This window comes from Adelges cooleyi, unplaced genomic scaffold, assembly GCF_023614345.1.
Source record: "Adelges cooleyi isolate 19-005CV unplaced genomic scaffold, UGA_ACOO_1.1 ACOO_flye_CR_arks_rails_tigmint_CR_PRNA_574, whole genome shotgun sequence".
Classification (NCBI taxonomy): Eukaryota; Metazoa; Arthropoda; class Insecta; order Hemiptera; family Adelgidae; genus Adelges; species Adelges cooleyi.
Genome location: NW_026096268.1, coordinates 8,873,600 through 8,896,412, shown reverse-complemented (window position 1 = coordinate 8,896,412; position 22,813 = coordinate 8,873,600). Strand labels below are relative to the sequence as shown.

Here is a 22,813-nt window from a genome sequence, read left to right as displayed (position 1 = left end):
TTTTATACATTATTCAAAGTTTACTTTATATGTATAGTTCTAGTGTTGGTCATATTTATCATAATATTGTATTGTTTTTTTCAATGTTGAATATTTCTAAAATCCCTAATAAATACTTGTGCTTTTTTATAACTAAAAAATAAAACATGATATACATAATCAGCGTTCACAACAGAACGAGATATTTTTAAAACTTGGTTGCCCTACTTGCTGAAGTATTGTTTATACATATGTTTACACTTTACGTTTTGCGAGTAATTATAAATCATGTTGTACTTTTACAATTTGCAAAAATCTCATAAATAAATATGAAAATTTCGTTTTTGACTCTAACTAGAAAAGTACAATCTAGTCATTTAATTCAAATAAGTAATAATATCAAAGGGGATAAGCCTATACCTCGACCGAAATAAGAAATTAATAAATTGTTAGCATTTCAACCGACATAAGTAAATTCGCAAAATGTGTTTAATGTTTGGTTAGCTAGTCAGTGTTAGCAACGACTTTGTTTTTTTTAATAATGCCAGTCCAGGTAAATATGTTAGGGTATGCATAATATTTGTTTGGTAAACACTAAACATTCAACTAAAACCTTTTTTTTTTTTTTGATAACTCTAAAGCTAGTCGTTGTTAAGTCTAATTATCTGTTAAGTGTTAAAAAAGTAAATACATATAATTATTGTTCAAAGACTGTATCAATAATAAAACATTTTACGTTTAAAAGCTGTTTGGCGCAAGCGACTTTTTTCATAGTAGGTGTTCGGGGGAGCAAAACAATGTAATTATAGAGTATTTTTGTAAAAAAAAAATATGAAGTAAAGATATCGACAAAATAAAAAACTCTATGGTATAGATAAAGTTCTACCCTATACATTGTGAAAATTTGGTTGTTACTACTCTTATTACTGGCCTCACACACTTGCCTTCCCCTGCCCCGCAAAGCAGTTAAAATGAGAAAACACATTTTATCCTTATAGAAATGACTATAATAGTCTGACAAAAAAAGTGGTTTTAATAAATTTCGACCATGTTTGTTAATTATTTTTCATAAGCCTCGAGGTATTATTTTTAGTAATTTTATTGTTTTTATTAGTAAAAGCCAATTTGATTTTTTTTTTTTTTTAATTGACTTATTCAAAATTCCAATATTGCCCATAGTTTGCGACATTGCATCTTTCAGCACCAGCAACGCGCTTAAAAGCACTTAGAATAGTAATTCGAATACCTAAAACATTATGTCATCAGTATAATATCAGTGTTTGTTCTTTAGAATAAGTATGATATAACAGTTGAAAATTTACAAAACCAAATTCTCTAGATGGAAGATTATGATGTCTAGCCATAACCCCCCCCCCCTTCTTGAAGACCACTAAACGACAAGATTAAACATCAAATAAATAACCTAATTGGTGCGTGGGCTAGTTTAAAATTAATTAATAGGCTGATATTTTACCCAAGTCTGCCCCTGCGTGTAGCGTTGCGTTACGGTAAATTTCGAACAATTATGTAAAATTAAACCTTTTAGGGTTTATTTTTAAAAAAAAATGTATACAACCAAATTTTACGAATTTTCACATGCGTTAGTTACTACACAAAAACTTTTTAGCTAGATCATATAAAAATGACACTCGATTGTCTATAGTTTATTTCCTCCTTGTAATTTTTTTTAATCTCCTTGCCCTTATGCTGTACCTGGAAGCTCCATGGAATATTTTTTTTTTATTATAGTATAATTGTTTATATGATCCGGCCAAAAGTAACTTAACATAGAGAATTTGGGCCCTTAATTTATTTTAGCATTAAACATCAAATAAATAACCTAATTGGTGCGTGTGCTAGATTAAAAGTAATTAATGGGCTGATATTTACTCCAGTCCGCCTCTGCGTGTAGCGGTGTGGTACGGTAAATTTCAAACAATCATGTTAAATTATACCATTTAATGTTTATTTTTTTTAAAAACCAAATTTTACGAATTTTCACATGCGTTAGTATTATTTCTATTGTAATAATTCAACCAGCATCTCTCAACGGGTATAGTTAAAAATTGGCGACTATAATATTTTATTATGCATATTTACAGTGTCCCTACGTATATGCCGTCATTGGTCGTTTATTTGTACTACTAAACATAATAAATTATTTCTTTAGGCGGTCTAAAATGTTACCTATCGAAGCGTATGGCCTAAGCATTAGTTTGCTAAAGAAACATATAACGTCATATTAACACCTAACGTTTGTTTTACGTCATGCAAAAGCTGCAAAGGTGAGGTTCGATAAAACAACGTTCACAGACAGTGGAAAAAAAGATTTTAGTTTTAGCATCAACACCAAAGAAAGACGTTAGAACAATACGTTTTAAAATAATTCACTAATTTGTATAGCTGTTTTTACTAGAAAATCTTCAACATGCTGTGGTACACCAGTTTAATTTTACTTATATGCCTCAATTCGTACGTTAAAACAAACGAAAATTATAATGTAAAACAATGTTATATCTCCAAGCTCATGTTGTATTTTTTTCATATTAATGAAACTTCTTTCAAAAAGTCCTTTGCCGCTGATAAAAGTACATTTTCTATTGAAGATTTAAAGTTGCACGGTCTTTATCTACAACAAAGCTTGGGCGAAACCGTCTTGGTAATGCTCGAAGAACTTAATAGTGACAAAACAAATTACGGTCTGCCAGAAGATTTGATGACGATAAATTTATACTTGAATAACGTCCTGGAAACGTTGTTGGTAAGTCAATTCGACGGTGTATGTATATTTGAAAATACTCAGCGCAATCTGTTCTATAAAGACGAATTTATACAAAGCTATACTGAAATTCTCGACGTCATCAGGAAAAGTATTAATAAAATTTGCCCCACACCCATGTATGATAGGAAATATTGCTGTAATGTAGATATTGTAATTGCGAAAAATTCGTTAACCAAGTACCATTTGGGGGTTGATCCGAAATCGAAGAAAGGTGTCCGCTATGATGGACTTAACGATTTGTTTCCGAATAATTATTCAGACTATAATTGCAAAATGAATATGGAAAGTTTGAAACAACAGATGGATTACCTTAACAACAGCATCCTGGAGGCGAAACACATTTTTGGGGTAATAAACGACGTCGTCGAGGGGAAAAAAGACGAATTATCGAATTTTCATCCCAGAAATATGTTCTTCTGCCACCTGTTGTCGGTCGACCAAAAGAAAATCTCGGAAAATGTCGATATGATGTCTAGTGACGATTGGTTACGTCAGGTCCACGAACTGGATTACAGGTTATTTCTGAACGTCACTCTGAACGCAAAACTCGAAAACGGAAACCATGCAACCATAGCAGATCTGTTCGAGATGGTACAACGCTTGATCGACGTCAAATGTCTTAAGACTTTTCAGCAACAAGTTTTGGCGGCCTCGGCACACCCCATGTTGACGGTGGTCGGTTCGTATGTGTTGTTGGTGATAAACATGTCTAACGCACCGACCAAAGCCAAGATCTGCGAACAAGAAATCAAAGATTTGGGCAACCGCGTCCATCGGGCATTTGCCAAATTCATCCAGCTAAAGATTTTACCGGAAAAAGTGCAAAGACACTTGAACATTACCCTCGTTGAGTTGAACAACTTGATCAAATACCCACGGAAAGAAAGCGTACAAAAAGATCGCCCGGAATGGATAGAAACTGTTTTCAGCCGTTGTTCCAGCCCTATGCTATTAAATGGATTGAATTTCCTCGGCAAAGATCACTCGATGAAGTTGGAAACTGAAAAAGATTGCAATAAAGTCATCGATGCGCTGAATACCAATACCGCCACTATAGAAAAGTATGTTGAAAAATTGGGCGAATATAAAAAAGATTACGAGATTGTTGTAAATTGGAATACATTCGTGTCATACGAGAACATGTTCGTGGAAAAAAGCGACAACGAATGGTGCGACATTATAAATGATAAAAAACTCGGTAAGAACTTTTATACTGTCCCACGAGAGAACGGTAATGCGCAAAACCAGTTTGCTCGTTTGCTGGAAGTTTAAACGAATACAACGATTTTATAGGTATTTTTTCAACTTTATTTCTAAATAATTGTTATTACAATGTTATCTTAAAAGGCGATGGTTTATTATTGTTTTATTAATGACAATTATATATTATACATCATTCAACATTTTGGTTACCTATATTTATGTTGTATTGTTGTACTTTTGTGATTTTTAAAACTTAATTACTATATTAATACATAAAATATATGTTTTGCCATTTGGCCAGATTTATCCTATTGTGTTATTCTTTCTATGTCGATTCTATTTCTTCATATTTTGACAAAATTGTTATGTGTTTTTTGAACTTGGTTGCTTAATATTTGCACGACAAAAATTCCGCTTAAACTTTATAACTTGAAGTATATGTTCAATTTTTTACCCCACTTGTGTACTATTAATTGTTGAAAATGTTAAAAGATGAACAGTATATACACATTACTAACAATACATTCTATAATGATAATAGATTTTTATTAAATATAATTTATCAAACAAGTGGTAACGGTAAATAGGTAAAATTAGGTAACCATATCATTTTATTATGTATAGGTAATCGAAGTCTGTCTACATAATATATGTATGTCGTTTTTGGTCATTTATTTGTACATAAGCAGCGGATAACAAATAACATTATTACCTATTTAACTAAGCCTATGGCTAAGGCATAGTTTGCTATAGAAAAATATATACATCATTTGTATATGAAAATGTTTTTTTCAATACAATACAATTAAGGCCATTCAAACACTTGAAAATTGTTTTACGTCATGCTAAAGCTGCAACTGTGTGGTTCGATAAAACAACAATCATCACAAAAATACGGACGTTGGTTGGGAAAACAAAAGATTTAGTTTTAGCATCGGCGCCAAAGACAATATTATTTTGTAAATCATTAGGTATTATAATCTTTTAAAACTTAAAAAAAAAAACATAAGAAACACTTGTGTTTTCATAGTTCAAAAATAAAATAATAAAAGCAACCATGGGTGTTTTTATCGATTTCGAAGGGGAAGGGAGGAACATTTTACATTTTTCGTCCAATAAAGTACCTTACAATATTATATTTTTTTATTTATACAGTACCTACACGAAGAAATCGTTTTGGTGTTACTTATCACACCAAGACGAAGCGGCCAGGTTCTAAACCAGGTATAATCGTAATAAATTATAGCTATACAAAATGTTTTTTACTTGTGTATAGATAAATAATTTATTATGATTATAGCAGGTTTAGAACATGGCCGCCGCGATTTTGTTTACATTGAAATTGTCCTTTCTGATTTCATATTTTGTTCTGCGGTATTATCCAACAACCTTGCCAGCTTATTTCCATGTGGACTGTAGACTTTCTTAGTATTACAGCAATATTTACCATTTTTTACCGAATACGCTAACCGTCAACGCTGTCCGAGAGATGGGGCGTCGGTCGTGCGTTTGACCGTCTTAGGTTTCCTCCATCCGCTTCGGACGGTGCTATGATAATAAATTAGACAAGACCAAGACCCGATATAAGTAATCGGCTACAAAATCCGGTCCGGAGCTGTCGAACGTGTGTGTCGCTTTCTTTTTGCAAATAAACAATAATATTGTTGTTTGAAGAAACGACGGCGGTTTGGTTGTGAAAAACACACCGGTTACCGTACAAGTCCGTGTCGGTCCGCGGTGCCGGTAGATGGCGGTTTTCGACGTTTCCTCATAAACCGTCCGGTGACTGCGGTCAAAATTCCGGCTGTTAACTTTAGAAAAGCTGCTTACTGCGGAATTTTCAATGTCCGTGGGTTCTCTCAAGTCCTTCGAGTCGGTCGATGGTCGGCCAGCACAAGTTCCTGGCATCGGGTCCGGCCAAATCGCACTGGGTCGAGGGTCCGTTCACTGAGCGGGTCGACCGCCGCGGTCACGGCATAAGTAACGGTGGCCGCCGGCTCTTCGATCAACTCCGGTTCCCTTTCAATACGAATAAATCTTTCGCCTTTTACTAAAGATTTCCGTGGAGGGGAGCACTCAAAGGAGTCTAGATAATTAATTTTTCTAACGCCCGACTCTCGAGTTGGGCTCGCATCAAACGAATATAATCTCAACGTGGCCGACCGAAACCAATGAGACCTGTCACTTGACAGCCGTGTGTTGATATTTTGATGTCATTTCTCATGGACTTGCGGTATACGGTAATCGGTTAAGTTTGGTTAACCAGTTACCAGAGTGGTCATGACTCTTGCTGCGCGGTCGCTCAGTGGAGACTGGATAGTACATAATTCTGTATATTAATAATAAAAAAAACCCGGGCCAGTAATTTTGAATGATATATTTTCAATTAATTTTATCAGAACACGTTAATACGTACATATTTAAATAATAATCATGTAAAAATCGAAATTTAGTTTATTTGGCCGGTCCAAGTCGGGTTTTACTGCCATACATTTGTTTTCGAACTTAGGCCAGGGTAACACTCAAAAATGTTTAACATTCAAGTTATTAGGAAATAAGTTTTACCCTTCAAGTAATTTGGGGGGAGGTTAAATAAATTCATAGTTTAATTTATAGAGAAACTAATTCGTGTTGATTTACACTGTTGTATGTTTTTCTTAATTTGTATTTATAGTTAACATAAGCAAAATTTTATTTTTATAAAGACATCTTGGACGATTCATCTTACGCATAAAAAATGTTAGCGTGTTTAACGTTTAACTTAATATATCTTCCATTTGGGTGTTATGATGTTAAATAATTAATGATGTGTAACATTAGTCAGGACTGCTTTCTCCTTGTATGTCTCAAAAAGACTTTAACAAGATTTACCTGTAGATTGATGCAAATGATCACAAAAGTATTACGTTTCAACCGACAATTGTGACTTGGAATATAATACGACTGAAACGAAATACAGCAACACTAGGATGGCGTAGAATATAATTTGTTGGTACACAATATATATAAATAAATAACAATGTATTGTTTGAATAAAAGAAATGCACTTTAATGTAGAAACTTACAGAAGATCCTTTAATATTATTATGCGTTTAGTTCTAAACAAACGCCATTATTTCGTATCGACAAATAGGGTCACATATTAGCTTATACAAAAAAAAAAAAAACAAACAAAAATATTTAACTTACACATTAATACTATATAAACCTTAAAACTTTTTTGATCACTATTATAAAAAAAAAAAAGAAAAAAAAGAATAATAATAATAATAATAAAAAGAAAACATCTCAATAAAATAACAATATGATACACAATATGATTTAGTTGGAGAAAAAAAAAATCCGAGACATTTTATTGGTCGACATTATATATTGCACCACTACACAAAACTAGTAGCTTTCCGCATTTATAAATAAATAGAAATACGAAATTGTTTTCATATCAGTCTTTCCATTTCCCCCAGATTTGTTAAAGATGCCACAGAAAAACGTGTCTTAAAACATTTTTCTTTTAATTTATATTCGTTTAATATAAATCCCTTAAAATCTAAATTAGGGAACTTCGCGCTATACATCATTTAACAAATATCACAGATCGAGTATTATTATTATTTTTTTTTTTTACAATATAAATTAATAGACAAATAAAAATTAATATCATAATGTTAATTTTATCGAGTTTTATACAATTTACATGGACTTGTTATAAAAAATTGACCCTTGGCAAAAAAAAGAAAAAAGGAACTCATTCAAATCGTCTAAATATTTTGTATAAAACACATATTTTTTATACTTTTTAAAGACTAGTTTAAATATTTTATTTAAGGTTAGGCAGTAACCATGTTTTGTCAATATATTATGCATTTCTTCTGGATGTTTCAAGTTTTCTGTGCATTTCAAAAAAGAAAGTATTAGATTATATAATATAGGTATAATATTAGCAATAAAGTTAACTTTATTAATTAAACTTGGAATGTGACTTCGATTTGCAATTAAACACTGGAAGAAAAAAAAATTATCCCCTAAATCCAAAAATTATTTGATAAGAAGTCACAATCGTTAAATATAGGTTTTTTTAAATTTTATATTAATTATAGTTTTATTGTTGTACTGTCTGCGGCTGCCCGTAGTACTGATAACCAGGTTGGGGTACGGCGGCAAAACCGTTTTGGAACGCTTCTTGAGTGGCGGCTGGCGGGGGACGGTTCTGTTGGAAGAACTTGTGGGCGAGCAAAGGTTGAATAGAAGCGTCTGCGGCGTTATTCATCATGTACTGCGGAGGTAGAGCGTTGGCATACATGTCAGTCATGTTGGAGAACTGACGTTGTTGGTTGTAACGATTGGGCTGGTAGTTGGTGCGAGGATTGTTGGCATACGTGTTTTGACTGCGATTGTAACCCACGGTGTTTGGCTGTAAACAAAAACAAATAGTATCATCAGCAAGCACAAAGACATATCATATCGGTTGGTACGATATTATTTTTCAATTTCATAGATTTTTACAATTCGTCGGACGTCTGTTCGGTGTCAACTATAAGACGGCTTCTCGTTATTTACTTTAATACAGGCAAAACTGTATGGCAGGATAAAAATTCTCAGATCCAGTCCAAAAATTAATAAGATGAAACATAGTTTACGCAAACCTTATTCTTAAAATATCTATCTAAGTTGATAAAACTCCTTCCTAGGAGCAACAAAGATAGTTTTTTTTGTAGCAGGCAATTAGTAAACAAACGATGGTTAATCATTTACAATTTCAGTGACTAATGGTAGTTCTCCCGCCGCTTTACAGATCGCAACAACTTACTATTGAATATAACAGCTTTTATAATCAACTTTGCAAGATTCAGAATTCGATAAACTAAACAGTTGACTATTTTTATATGAGTCATTATAACTACCTAATTAAAACGTTTGTCGTCTCGAGTCCAATTCGGCATTGATTGTAAAACATCAAAACAAAAAAAAAGCCTAGTTTCAGCGAAAATTCCCTTAACCCAAAAAATAGTGTAATAAAATACAAGTATAATTACCGCATAATGTTTATGAAAGTGATTTTTATTTTTATAATAATTTCATGTAAAGAAGAAAAATCAAAAACACAATTAATCATACCTGATTTTGAGTGTATTTCGGGACAGCACTACCGTTGTATTGTGGTTGATACTGCGGGTTTTGGTATTTAGGTACAACGTTGCGTTGAACACCGCCAGTTCCGGGTTGATATCCTGCGTTTTTATCGCCGTTGTAGCTCTTGTTTTGGTAGTTTTGACCATTGGTATAGTTTCCACCATTATTGTAGCCAGCGGCACCTCCGGCGTTGTAATTAGTGTAGCCGTTGCCATAACTAGATCCGTTTTGGTAGTTTTGGTTGGACTGCCGGGCATTGTTTGCTTGACCGTACGGAGCTTGAGTAGCCAAAGGTGTGTTGACGTCACGGTAGCGGTTGGTCCATTTAGCGCGACCTAAAAACAACAAAAAAATTTATATAAAGAAACGCGAAACTGAAGTCATTAAGGATTTGTTGATTCATGACAAAAATTTTACGACTAGAACACAACCAACAGAGAACATTTGTACGAGGGTGACTGGCCTAATTTGATGATAACAAATGAGACTAATTAGACCCACGAAAAATATATTTTAGCGATCTCAGAAAATTGAGTAATGAAAACAATTACACAAAATACACTAATTTCGCAAAACATTTTGCTTAATTTTCAAAAATTTTAATCACTTATAAACAAAAATCAATAAGGATTTTTAAAATAGCTATAACTTTTTTTTACCACATTGTTAATTTCAAAATCAGATACGACAAGTTTCCAAGATGTTATCTTTGCTGTAGCTCTAAAACAACAATGGACTAAGTAAATGCATTCTGTATAACTATGCTTAGATAAATTTTTTTTTTAGAACCACTGATATAGATGATGCTGTAATAGTTCAAAAAAAAAATAACTACTGAAAAAAAGAGTTTTAATTACTAAACTAATAATTACACATTACAATTTAAGCTTTAAATTAAGATTTTGCAAAAAATTGCCTATACCTAACTTCTTTATAAATATGGGTAATACATTCTCCAATACATAATTATTTAAAAATGATTAGATGCGTTTAATAAAGGTGCATTTTAAATAATCATTTATTTAAATAAATAAATGCTCAGGCTAATGATATTTTGCACTAATTACGTTTTCTTTTGTACGAAGGTGACTGGCCCTATTTGTAATGCCACTAATAGGGCTAATTAAACCCACAATAGATAATATGGCGACATATTTGAAAATCAAGAATAACAAAACTACACTCGATTATAAATTTATATGTCGCCGCATAAATTTATAATAAATTAAAAAAAATGTATTACACTATCTTACGTTTTCTTTTGTACGAAGGTGACTGGCCCTATTTGTAATGCCACAAACAGGGCTAATTAAACCCACAATAAATAATATGACGACATATTTAAAAATCAAGAATAACAACAACTATACTCGACTATAAGTTTATATGTCGTCGCACAAGTCGTTAATACATTTTAAAAATGTAAGAATTCTAAATATATTTTAACTTACTCGACATGTGATTCTTTGCCATGTTGGCCATTTCAATGAGTTCTTCAGGTACGACTTGATGGGCTTCCTCCAAAATAGAAATAAGATCTTTGGCTTGGCGCATGTTGTTTGAAGAGAAGAACGTGTAAGCAATGCCTACTTGTTTGGAACGACCAGTCCTGCCAATTCTGTGTACGTAGTCTTCTGATGAATTTGGGTAGTCAAAGTTGATAACATATTTTACGTCATCAACATCTAAACGATAAAACAGCCATTAGACATTACAAACACTACGCAAATTTCATTTAAAGATAATATATTGAATATTGGTTTTTTTTTTTACAATTTAACAGTAAACAAATTAAAAATTATTAACTTTAGTTTATGCCAGTAAATTAATCATATGAAAATAATAATAGAAAACGAGCAAGTCTTTATCGACAATAATTTAATTTGAACAAATTTTAACATTACGATATTTTCAGAATTGAAAACGTTTGAAGAACAAAGTTGTTATGTGCCGATATTTTTATATAAATCTTATAGGTTATTATCTTTTTTAGAAATTATTATAATCAATTAGTTTTAAAAAACGAACACAAAAAGTGAAAAAAAAAAAGACTACTTGAAAAGTGGTTTTAAAAATAAAAACGTAAGTGAATCTTTATTGGCCGCATACTTTTGATATTGAATACATACGGCATTACTTCTAACATTATCGTCGTAGACCCTTTTAATGTATAAATTTAAGTTAACATCTGTATGTATTTAGCGTATCAAAGTTGGAAGGGGAAATCAGCTCGCCTAGAAGATAAGTATATGGGGAGAAGGGACAGTATATGGGGTGAGCTCGTTCTCTTTACTTCTAAAATCTAATATTTACAATAAATAAAAAAACTTTATTTAATGAATAATCGCAGTAACAGGTTACTCGTAAATTCGTCATCGGTGAGACGGCTGTTAACGTCGTAAAACATCAATACAATTTCTGCACAAAACAGACAATTAGTAACAGTCATCAAGTTATTATTAAAACATTCAACACCAGTCGGACCCTCCTTTCAGGATCGAACATCGTGGATAATACGTAGTAGAGTCGAGTTGTTTATCAAATTATTATAAAAAGTGATGCCAAGATAACACTTCCCTCCCGGCATAGCAGGCTATAGATATAGTTAGCTAGTTAACATATTATTAATTTCTAATTTGTAACAATTTAAGGTAAAAAAGAAATATTCAAATATTAGCAGTTTATTAAACCATTTATTACCTAATCCTCGAGCTGCAACGTCGGTGGCCACCAGTATGGGAGACTTTCCATTTCGGAATTCATTTAAAACATGATCTCTGTCTTGTTGAGACTTATCTCCATGCATAGACGTTGCGGTATAACTAAAATCAAAACAAACATTTTAATGACATGTGACTCACGACTATATTGGTTCCTTATGAGTTATGACATTACCCTTCGTTTCTGATTTGCTTGGTCAGTTCATCGACTTTCTTTTTCTTCTCGACAAAGATAATAGCTTTGAAACCAGGCTCGATGGATATTTTCATCAGTAGCTCAAACAGTTTGTAATCCTTTTCGTGGTCTTCGCAAACCTCAATGAACTGTTGGATGTTGTGGTTAGCAGCGAGTTCCAGAGATCCAACATTGATTTGGATGTAATCCACTAAGAAATCTGCAGCCAACGCTTGAACTTCCTTTGGCCATGTGGCGGACCACATTAATACTTGTCGGTCGGGCTGAATTCACAAATAATCAAAAGTTTAGAAATATATCAATCTAAATGATCTATCGAGTTGGACCATTATTACTCACTCTGATCTGTTCGATTATTTTCCTAATTTGAGGTTCGAATCCCATGTCCAACATACGGTCGGCTTCGTCAAGCACCAAGTACGTAACTCGTTTCAAATTAGTGGATCCACGTTCTAAGAAATCGATCAAACGCCCGGGGGTGGCAATGACGATTTCGACTCCGTTTTGTAAATCATGAGCCTGTGGTCCTTTCGGGGTACCGCCAAAAATACAAGTGTTTCTTATACTCGAGCTGAACATTTTCGCTACGCTTTGAATTTGTTGGGCCAGTTCTCGGGTCGGCGCCAACACCAATGCGATTGGTCCATCCCCACGTTGGAGCGGTTCTTGGTTACTGATGTGAACGGCAGCTGGCAGCATATACTAATGGAACATAAAAAAATACAATTATTATTCGGGTATATTTGGTTAGTTTAATTGATTTTGTACATACCGCTAATGTTTTGCCTGAACCGGTCTGCGCAATGCCAACGAGATCGCGACCACTGAGTGCAATTGGCCAGCCTTGAGCCTGGATAGCGGTGGGTTCTGAGAAACCTTGTTTCTTCAACTCTTGAACGACGCTTTCTGGGAAATTTCCTTCTATAAAAAATTGACTCGGGTCTGGAACGTTTGTGCCGCGAACAGTTATCGCTTTGTCATTTCGGTAGGAATTTACATCATCTTGACTCCTACAATTTATAATCGACTTGTTTACACGATTTGTTCCACAAAACAACAACCAAATAAATTGTATTCTAACCTATTGACCGTGTCCACGTGTGGAGCGTAGAAGTCTTTTTTGAACGGTTGAAGTGATTCACGAGTCCAGTTCGGTTTCCTCAATAGTTCACCGGGGGCCTTATTCATAGGTTTAAACATTGCCCCTCCAAAATCTGCGTTGCCATTCTGGGATTTCATAAAAACATTGCCATATCCTTGATTTTGAGGTGTACGTTGTTGATACCTATATGGTGAACAAAAAATTTCGTAAAATACATTGTCACAATATACAACATTAACTATGGGGAAATAAATATGTGAAACGCTTGCATATGGTGCCAACATAATTAATTTGTCTGAATTTATTTTAAATGTTAAATTGTTTCTATTTAAAACTTTTATCGTAAGTAAAATGTACATAGATGGGCCATGGAGTGTAAATTATTGCGTCCATTTTATTACTATAATGGTTGTTGTATTTTATATGCTCGTGGGCTATCAATGTAAATTATATCTATACTTCTATACTCTGTTCTTCAACATTTATTAATGTGATAATCATTTATATTAAAACTATATTAAAACCACTTAGTAATAGGTGCACACAATGGTAACATTATAATATAGAGATTTTATTTTTAGAATACAAGACAATAGCAAGTGGCACAAGATTATTTCATTATTAACGAAAAACAAAGGGAAAAACATCATAATTATAGAAATAAGCTGTATATAGGTAATTACATCCAGTAAACAGAGAAGAGTGTACCTAATACTTTTGGTTGCCAATTTTTATTGGTTTTTAATCACTATTCTTTTTTAAATATAATGCGAGTACTTAAATAATGACATTTTTCAACAATGTACTCAAATTGTACATAAACATAAAAAATAAGTTACCAAAGTAATGTAAAATGTTTTATATATTTTTTGTTGTTACAGCATTAGAAGATTGAAATGACGAGAATATTCGGCTGGTGTGGCAAAACTTTGTTAAATTGTTTATTGATCAAATAGTTGTTTAAATCAATTTTCTTTTTAATGTTAATTCTATTACAACTTAAATGTTATTTATAATGAACAGTCAACAAAATATTAATTAAAGTTGATCTAGATTAAGTTATATTGTTGTCAATGTAAAATAGGTGTAGGCACGTCCACCTTCGCGGCAGTAGTCGAGCGATCTGTGATCGTCACTACGTACATTTCAAGAGAAACGTTTATAAATGATTTAGCTTTAGGAGAATGTCCATTTTTTTTTTTTTACATCGCCTATCTGTGTCAATACTGAATTCCATGCGACTGTTTTTTTTCTTTTATCAGAAATCATGGCGTCTGGAGTCGGTCCGGAGTTTTACGTGCGGAGGTGAATGTTTTTAATTAATTTATCAATTGTCTTAAAATATCTATGCAAATTAATCGGACAATGATAGGACACATTAGGTAGTTTATTACATATATGATTTATAATAAGTACACCAAACCAAAAAAATGTCCACTATAAGTTACGACGCTATAGTTCCGACTATGTATGGAATATAGAAGTACACCGTAATATGTTTAGAAAGTGGTAAGAAATAACGGGTCGTCAGAGACTTTTACGACTACATTCATCACTACAGTTGAAAATTAAAATAATTCCGTAGCTCGATAATTTGTTATTGATTTCGTATCTAGTTACAAGCCGTATACCTATCGATGTCGTCTACGTACGCCGCAATATTTTTTGCCGGTCCGGGCGGCCACCTCAGTGTCGAGGACACCTTTCACTCATTGTGCACCGGCCCGACCCGAATAAGCAGATCAATAAAGAGTACTTGTCGACATAATGTTACTCATTACATAATTATTATTTATTATTAATATATCGTGGACAAGTAAAATTCTACAGTCGATAATCATACTCACATTGGATAACCAGAGCTGTTGTACATGTCTGCGTGAATATCTCTGACGGACGCGAGAAAAACTGTAAAAACAAACAGAAGGACAAGGGTCACACTCTGGGCAATAAGCACCTTTCACATCGACGGGGCCGATACCGCAACAACGGTATTTCATACTTACCAAATCTGATGCGTACTCGATTTCGAGGTTTTTCGATTAACCTAACCGGTACGGTGTGAAAACTTGCGGAATTGGTTGATGTTAATGCCTATTATTTTTTTGGTTTTTAATTATATCGGTTGGGAAAACGGACGACGGTCGTTTCAAGACGGTGAAGCGGCCATGTTTTAATGTACGTGTGCCGTTCGTTGTTCGCCCCAGCGATCGCCCCCGTCGGCCGTCGGCCCCGGATGACGTTTGACGGTCATGGAAGAAAAAAACGGCGTGCCTTTTCTTCCATGACAACGGGAAAATCGAAAATCCTAAACAAACCCGTTCGGCGACGGCAAAACCTACCCGTAAAATATTAAAATATCGATACCGACGATGGCTACGTTTCATATTAAATACATTTTATTGAAAATTTGATTTAAAAAAAAAAATTCTAATTTCCCAACACCTACCGCTAGGTATCGAGCTGCTGTTCCCGAGCGAATCATCTGTTTTTACAACGATAACACTTATCACACTGTCTTGTACCAATTTCTATTTTCCAAACTTTTGAGTTTCAGGCCTACACCATATTGTAAATTATTATTATTCGTATTTCGTAATTAGTTCTAATAATTAGGGCGTATAATTTAAAATTTAAAATATAAACAAACATTGTTTTATGCATTTTGAATTTTCAAATTGATTGTAATTATAATAAATAAGCTGATTTTTTCACATCCTTAACGTTATGTACCCATTTGGGTTTATTTGAATTTTTTTACAAATGTGTATCGCCACTATTAAAGTGCATATAGTATGGCATTAATGATGGTTAGTAGTCCAATATTAGTATATTACTAGAAAATGTTTACTGCCCATTTGTGTGTTTATATGTAATAAAGTTATGTAGATATTTAGAAGAACTTTCGGCAGAAAAAATTGGTTTTATAGTGATGTATTACTAAGTGATTTTATTTTTTGACAATCGTTAAACCAATTTCTTTGTAGCATGTATATACATAATTTAACAAACGTGCTTGTGTGTTCTTCTAAAGTTTATAATAACATTAGACATTTATTGACACCCTTAAAGCAATATAGTACTTATTAAACAAACAAAGTAAATAGTTAATAAATTTAATTTATTGAAAGTTCAATGAATTGATAGAACTTTTATATCTGGTTATCTTTTGGTAATAACTATTAAGACTTTGATTGTAAACACGTTAAATTATATTTGAAAACACTTTTATCTGGTATTGTTTTACAGTCAATTGGTGTAAGAACACATGCTTAATGGCGCCATCTGAAAATGACAAAGAAGTTATAGGTTGCACATGCAACTTAGCGCCTTTCGATATACCCAACAAATTCCTCTCCAAAACGTACATTGAAGCTCTGTTGAGAGGGTTAAATAGTTCACGAAAAAATGATGTCTTTTGCGACATACAACTTATGTCGAAAGGCTACTGTATTAACGTAATTGTTTTAATTTCAACATTCATTTTATAGAAAAATATTTATATGAAATTTTTTAATATTTAGGCACACAAAGCAATTTTGGCGGCTAGTAGTCCGTATTTTTATGCCATGTTCACTAATGGATTATTGGAAGCTGGCAAAAAGTCGATCGAACTACCATCGGTTTCACCTGGTGTACTAGAAATATTAATCAATTTTATTTATACAGGTAAAGAAATATTAATGATTTTTATAAATTTATATCATCGTCAATTTATTGTGTTCTAGGGGAAGTTAACATTTATCAAGAAAATGTCGAAGAATTAATGATAGCCGCAGACATGTTACAATTGAACGATGCTGTTAGTTGTTGTACAGAGTTCTTAAAGAGCGAGATACATTCATCCAACGCTATAGGTCTCCTAAGGTAATTAATTAAGAAATAATTTTTCTTGTCACAAACGTCCAATTAATAAGTAAATGCGTTCCGCTACAGATTTGCGGAAATGCACAATTTTTCAGTTTTGCATAAATTAGCTGAAGACTTCATCTATGGTAACTTTGTTCAAATTTGCGAAGAAGAAGAATTGGGAGATCTAACCAAAGATCAGTTTATTAAATTTCTCAACAGTGAATATCTGTGCGTAGATTCTGAACAACAGGTAAAATTAAAATATTGATGTTTGTACATGTATAAAATGTTAATATTTTTGACAAATTAAATTAATGAGTTGCGGGTACTTATAATGTTTAGGTGTTTCGTGCCGCTATGAAATGGATTAAAAACGATCTTCCCGACCGGCGTCGTTATATTTTTGAAATACTCTCGTGTATACGCCTACCTCTTATGAGTACCCAATTTTTAGAACGAGAAATCAACGAAAACACCGATGCCAGTTTAAGAGTAGCCCTTCGTTCTATATACACAGATATAGCCGATGGTATTGGCAACCTGGTCGCTTTGCAAGTCGAACCGCGCTTAGGAGCGAAAAAAGATATTTACATTTTAGGCGGATCAAAAAGAGAAATATGCAGTGCCTGGTCTCGCTATACAGAGTCCACGTTCGAATCCGTAGTCAAGTACAATACTTTTAGGAAGTAAGCTTTTATTTACTTCTTTATTATACCTACCTTTATGAATATTAAGTTATATTTTAATCCGACATACAGACTTCTTCATATGGCAAGTCTTTAGATTACTAAAATTTAAATAGTTCATCCCTACCCCTTAAAAATGTATACTTACTTTCAACAGCGCGCTTTAACATCTTTTAAAATAGTTGAATTGGTTCTGAACTTGTATGAGATTTTTCTTAGATACTATTCTACTGATATTCAATAAAAAACCAAGAAAATATCGTTGACCTTTTTCCTAAGATTTTTTTTAAAGAACTAATGAACTGATGGCCACATGACTTCCCCTAAGATGGAGGTGGAAACTTTTTTTTTTGAAGGGGGGGAATTTTTTGGCCTTGGTTTTTGAACTGTAGGTCAGAAAAACTAAGAAACAATATTGTCCCGTGTTGATGTATACTTTTGGTGATTTTTTTTTATGTAAATGTACAATAAATTATTTTCAACTTTAAAAGTTAATAAAATACATGCGTTACATTTAAAAAATGTACAAATCTGTAGTTACAATTTTGTTTTTATTGAGGAATACTTAAAAATTAAATACTACAATTTATTATCTAAAAAAATTATTTATATAAGAGTTTATTTGAAAGTGATTATTTTAAACTGATCCCACTCGTGTGTTATTGTTTAATTCAACAGAGAATGGTGCGACATTAAACCAATGAACATAGGACGAATAATGCCGGGAGTGGCAATATTGAATGGCTGTATTTACGTTGTAGGAGGCGAAAACGAATCTCTCATCCTGTCAAACGGAGAATGTTACAACCCTATTGAAGACCAGTGGTCTCCTGTTGCCGGAATGACCGTTCCCCGATGTGAATTTGGGATGGCCGCTTTAAACGGATATCTATATGCGATCGGAGGATGGGTTGGAGACGACATCGGAGGCTCTATAGAAATGTCGGTTAACAATTTATTTCATCTGTTATTTTAGCAATTGACTATGAATTTTTGTATTTAGCTATTCTCCATCGTTGAACCGTTGGACAATGTGCAGTAGTGTACTACCTGAACCTCGGTTTAGTATGGGAGTCGTTTCATTTGAAGGTTTATAACCAACGAGTTTTTTTTTTCTATTAAGCTTAACATTTTATTTTTATTTAACTGTTATTATTCCCTCCGATAGGTTTAATTTATATCGTCGGAGGATGTACTCGCACTAAACGTCACCTTCAAGACCTATTGAGTTACAATCCAGTAACCGGCGAATGGTCTGTTCTGGCACCAATGTTAGTACCTCGCAGTCAGATGGGCGTTTCCGTAATGGACAAACACTTGTACGTCGTCGGTGGAATAACCAGTAACAACGAAGTGTTAAATTTGGTCGAACAGTACGACTTTGAAGAAGTATGTGAATTTTATTTTTACGATTAACTTATGCGTCGAATAACTTATTTAAAAAAAAAATTCCCATCAGAACACTTGGAGCTTTGTGTCGCCTATGAAGGAAAAACGTGCTAGTCCAGCTGTAGCTGCTGCGGATGGCATGCTCTACGTAATTGGTGGCGACATAACACATACTATAAACTCGTACAGATCGCAAATAACTATATCTACAGTGGAAAGGTACAACAGTTCAACGTCTCAGTGGGAAGGCTTGCCTCCGCTCCCAGAATCCAGAAGCGAAGCTGGAGTCGCAGTACTATAAAACGACAAGCACAAATTCAAAGCGCAAATGTGAATTCTAAAGATAATTTCCTAGAAATATTGAATTGTATTATTGTAACGTTTTTTTATTTTTTGGACTCGAGTATATATGACCGCACAAATATTTCATAATACTTTTAAAATAAAACTTATCGATGAAACACCAGAAAACTTTTTTTTTATTATGTCAATATTCATAGATAATTGTAATTATCTAATAAAAAAAAAAAAAAAATGTACATTGATAAAATAATATCCAACAATACAACAAAATATTATTGTCTTTCTTTGTTTTATTATTTTTTTTTTTATTACAATATAGTAAAACCGCTATTAATTACGATTGCGTTTTCTATTTTTCCTTCCATCGTCTAGTCGTTTACGTTTCTTCCCACTGAATTTCTTTTTTTCCCACTCTAACTGTTTGGCCGATGCATTGTCCCTAACCAAAATATCGTCTTTACCTCCAGATTTCTTTTTACCGGCTGCGTCTAACATGGCAGCAAATTTCTCGGCCGGCACAGCTAGGTCGGCTAGGCTCTTTGATTTTTTTGGTGCTACAAAATCGTCATCGTTGTCGTCGCTTTCAGATTCATCATCAACGGGTTGTTGCTTTTTTTTGGATTTATTTTTTTTCTCAAAACCGCGTGAGAAATCGTACTTCTTTTTCTTTTTTCCACCCATCATGTTATCCAAGAGTTCATTAAAATCTTCACTGTTAACACTGTCGACATCGCTAAAGCCGTCTTCGTCACGATCCTCTTCTTCTTTTTTGCCATTTTTAGGCCTCTGCTTTAGATACTTGTACAAGAACACTTCGTCTAAAGGTATTTGCTTCTCTTCGTGTCTCAAATATTCTTCACTGACTACGGACATACTTTTCAAACCTTTAGGCACATAATGTTTTTTGGATGTGCCGACCGATCTGAATAGTTCTTCCTTATCGTCCCTTTCTCTTGGCTTTTTAGGGTTTTTAAAAGAAAAACGATCTAGAAAATGCAAGATGGTGAAGTCGGCCAAAGGATTGCCATCGTAGTAAATGGATTTACCGGCTATAACTCTAGACGCAAAAGTAGCAACTGTAGGATGATAATGACGGTTTAGCGTAATTAATTCAGATAAAATAGCGTGTTCACCACCTGCATACCTTGGATTCCTGGCAGTATAATCATAAAAATTCAACGTTTCCCTCACCTTTGGTACTTTGGGAATTTCGGTTTCGTTTTTTTCTTGTGGTGCTTTTTTGTGATACCAAGAAGACGACTGCGATTCTTGATTTGAATTTACTATGTTTGTTTGTACGTCGAAATATTTTTCTTCTTCGTCTTCTTCTTCTTTAATTTCTTTGTTCAACACAACTGGTTCTGGAATAACTTCAGTTTTTATTTCTTCAAACTTTGATTTTCCAATGATGCCTTGATGTTTTTTCATCAATCGCGACGTCATACAAAATATTCCACAAACAAACGGAACCGGACAATACAAGCACATTTGGAATATACGCTTCATAAACGCAATCATTCGCTCTTTGCAATTGTCGTCCCATATCGATTTGTGAATTAAATGTATGCAAATAGCTTGATGCGATGTGGAAATTATCCGATCATCAAATATTTTTCTGTACAACGCACTGTAGAATCTGTCGTTATTTTCTAACTGCCTAATTAGAAGCAAAGCTTGTAGAGATATATTAAATGGCGCCAAATGAACGATTTTGTACATGGTTTGTATTTGTTCTACTTGTATACCGCTTTTTACATGTGGATACGATTTGTTAACACCAACTAACAAAGCACCGATAAGACGTGAATCGATAGCTCCGGTCTTAACGCACGCTCTAAAGAACGATAAATACAATTCTATTACTTCTTTTGCCATTTCTTTTGTGTCAATTTGAGTTAAAAAACAAATACCGTAATATTGGGCTCTTGGTTTGATGTTAGTCCGAAACAGCAGTTTTCTCACCTCTTCAAATACGGGAAGATTAAGGTTTGGACGGTGTTTGACAACCAGTCGAAGTGTGTACATGGCTTTTGATGCGACTTTATGAACGGTATCGCCAAATTTATTAACAAGGTACCTGACTATCTGCAATTCACATTCAGAGCTGTTCACCAACAGTTTATACATTGCAGATATACTTTTCTCTCGGTTGACCGGTACGGAATCTAGTCCTACGGCGCTTAAAGCATCGATGAAAGCGGCATACAAATGTTTTAGCTTTTCTTCAAACAACCAAGCGCAAAGCAGTTGTTTCCGTTGTTTCAAATCGTCCAGTTTGGATAACTCACTCAATGGTTGATTTTCAAAAGTCACCAGTTCCGTTTTCAACAACACTCGTGTGAAAAGTTCCGTCAAGGAATCGATGACGAGCGTACACTGCTGCTTTTTGCCGATTTTCACCATGTTAACTAGATTCTGTAAAGCGGCGACATTGTGGAACGGGTCTTCTTGTATTTTTATGGTGAGTGCGGCAATTTTATCGGAGTACGTACCTTGCTTGGCTATCTCGGCGATCCATGACTTTTTGTGATCGGGCTTCGGTTGGTGCTCCAAGACTTTTTCCGCTTCGAACCGCAGAGCTTGTACTTCCGGTTCGGACAACTTCGTGCCAGTGCTGAAAGACGGCAAGCTTTCGTACCATTTGGGCAGATCGTCGTCGGCATCGGAATCCGAATACAGTTGATCGTATTCATCCTCGCTTGCTACGTCGCTGTCTGGATCCGAAGAACTATTAGCCATGTCGGTACAAAAAAAAAAATTTAGATTATAAAATAATAATATTACAGATACTTAAGATATATATATATATATTTAAATATATGCGTAATCTGTTTTTACAAAAATCAGCACAAACAGTTTAATATACTCAACGCGAACAGTTTTAATACATGGCCAATTGTTACATTGCAATAAGTTATAAGACCACGTGAAAAACAGTAAATACACAGTTTTTGTTATCAGTAGACGGTTCAAAATTTGATTACTTATTAGATAAGCGCGATAGGCCGTTTATGATAACATTCGTTTTGATTTCAATCAGAGTGGCCAACACCGAAAAACTAAAATATCCCAACCTGCTCTTGCCGGGTTTTTGGTCAAATCGTTGTTGGCACACAATATGTTGACCATTTTATGTCAAAAATAAAAGTTCACCACCCCACAAATATTCTTGCAAAAATACTGCAAAGAAATGAAACTATGCGTATAAAAAAAGGATAAATAGTTGGTTTTGATATGGTAAACATTTATATTAATTGCTATACTAGAGCTTCGCTCTAGCTGGGGGCTCCGCCCCCAGGCCCCCGAGTCGGGCGGGTAGGTCACAGATTCCCGGTACTGTACCCGGCTACGCCGGGCACGCTCACGTCCCCTCGCTGCAAAGTATTTTCGGGGAGGTCACAGATTCCGAGGGGGGTGCCCGGCTGCGCCGGCCACGGTATGTGGAAGTCAGTGCACAGCGGTTCCTAGGGG

At 34.1% G+C, this 22,813-nt stretch overlaps 3 protein-coding genes and 1 non-coding gene across 4 annotated transcripts; 2 read left to right on the top strand and 2 right to left on the bottom strand.

Annotated features, from left to right (window-relative positions):
• Positions 1–5,970: 5,970 nt before the first annotated feature.
• LOC126843854 (U5 spliceosomal RNA) lies at positions 5,971–6,093 on the top strand. Its single transcript, XR_007686499.1, has one exon. It is a non-coding gene; the product is annotated as a U5 spliceosomal RNA (small nuclear RNA).
• Positions 6,094–6,988: 895 nt separating this feature from the next.
• Positions 6,989–15,306, bottom strand: LOC126842639 (uncharacterized). Its single transcript, XM_050579682.1, has 10 exons — positions 15,119–15,306; positions 14,960–15,020; positions 13,092–13,295; positions 12,783–13,020; positions 12,350–12,712; positions 11,990–12,273; positions 11,795–11,916; positions 10,546–10,779; positions 9,080–9,429; positions 6,989–8,375 (listed from the first exon to the last, which is right to left on the bottom strand). The coding sequence occupies exons 2-10, from the start codon at positions 14,983–14,985 to the stop codon at positions 8,064–8,066; spliced, it is 2,133 nt and encodes a 710-aa protein (XP_050435639.1). The 5' UTR covers positions 14,986–15,020; positions 15,119–15,306; the 3' UTR covers positions 6,989–8,063.
• A 352-nt stretch (positions 15,307–15,658) lies between these two features.
• Positions 15,659–19,559, top strand: LOC126843021 (actin-binding protein IPP). Its single transcript, XM_050580315.1, has 10 exons — positions 15,659–15,922; positions 16,362–16,570; positions 16,637–16,781; positions 16,841–16,979; positions 17,049–17,214; positions 17,307–17,650; positions 18,329–18,592; positions 18,654–18,739; positions 18,819–19,039; positions 19,110–19,559. The coding sequence occupies exons 2-10, from the start codon at positions 16,388–16,390 to the stop codon at positions 19,338–19,340; spliced, it is 1,779 nt and encodes a 592-aa protein (XP_050436272.1). The 5' UTR covers positions 15,659–15,922; positions 16,362–16,387; the 3' UTR covers positions 19,341–19,559.
• On the bottom strand, positions 19,559–22,271 carry LOC126843020 (CCAAT/enhancer-binding protein zeta). The gene has a single exon (XM_050580314.1). It carries the CDS (start codon positions 22,079–22,081, stop codon positions 19,673–19,675), a length of 2,409 nt encoding a protein of 802 aa, XP_050436271.1. The 5' UTR covers positions 22,082–22,271; the 3' UTR covers positions 19,559–19,672.
• Positions 22,272–22,813: the final 542 nt, after the last annotated feature.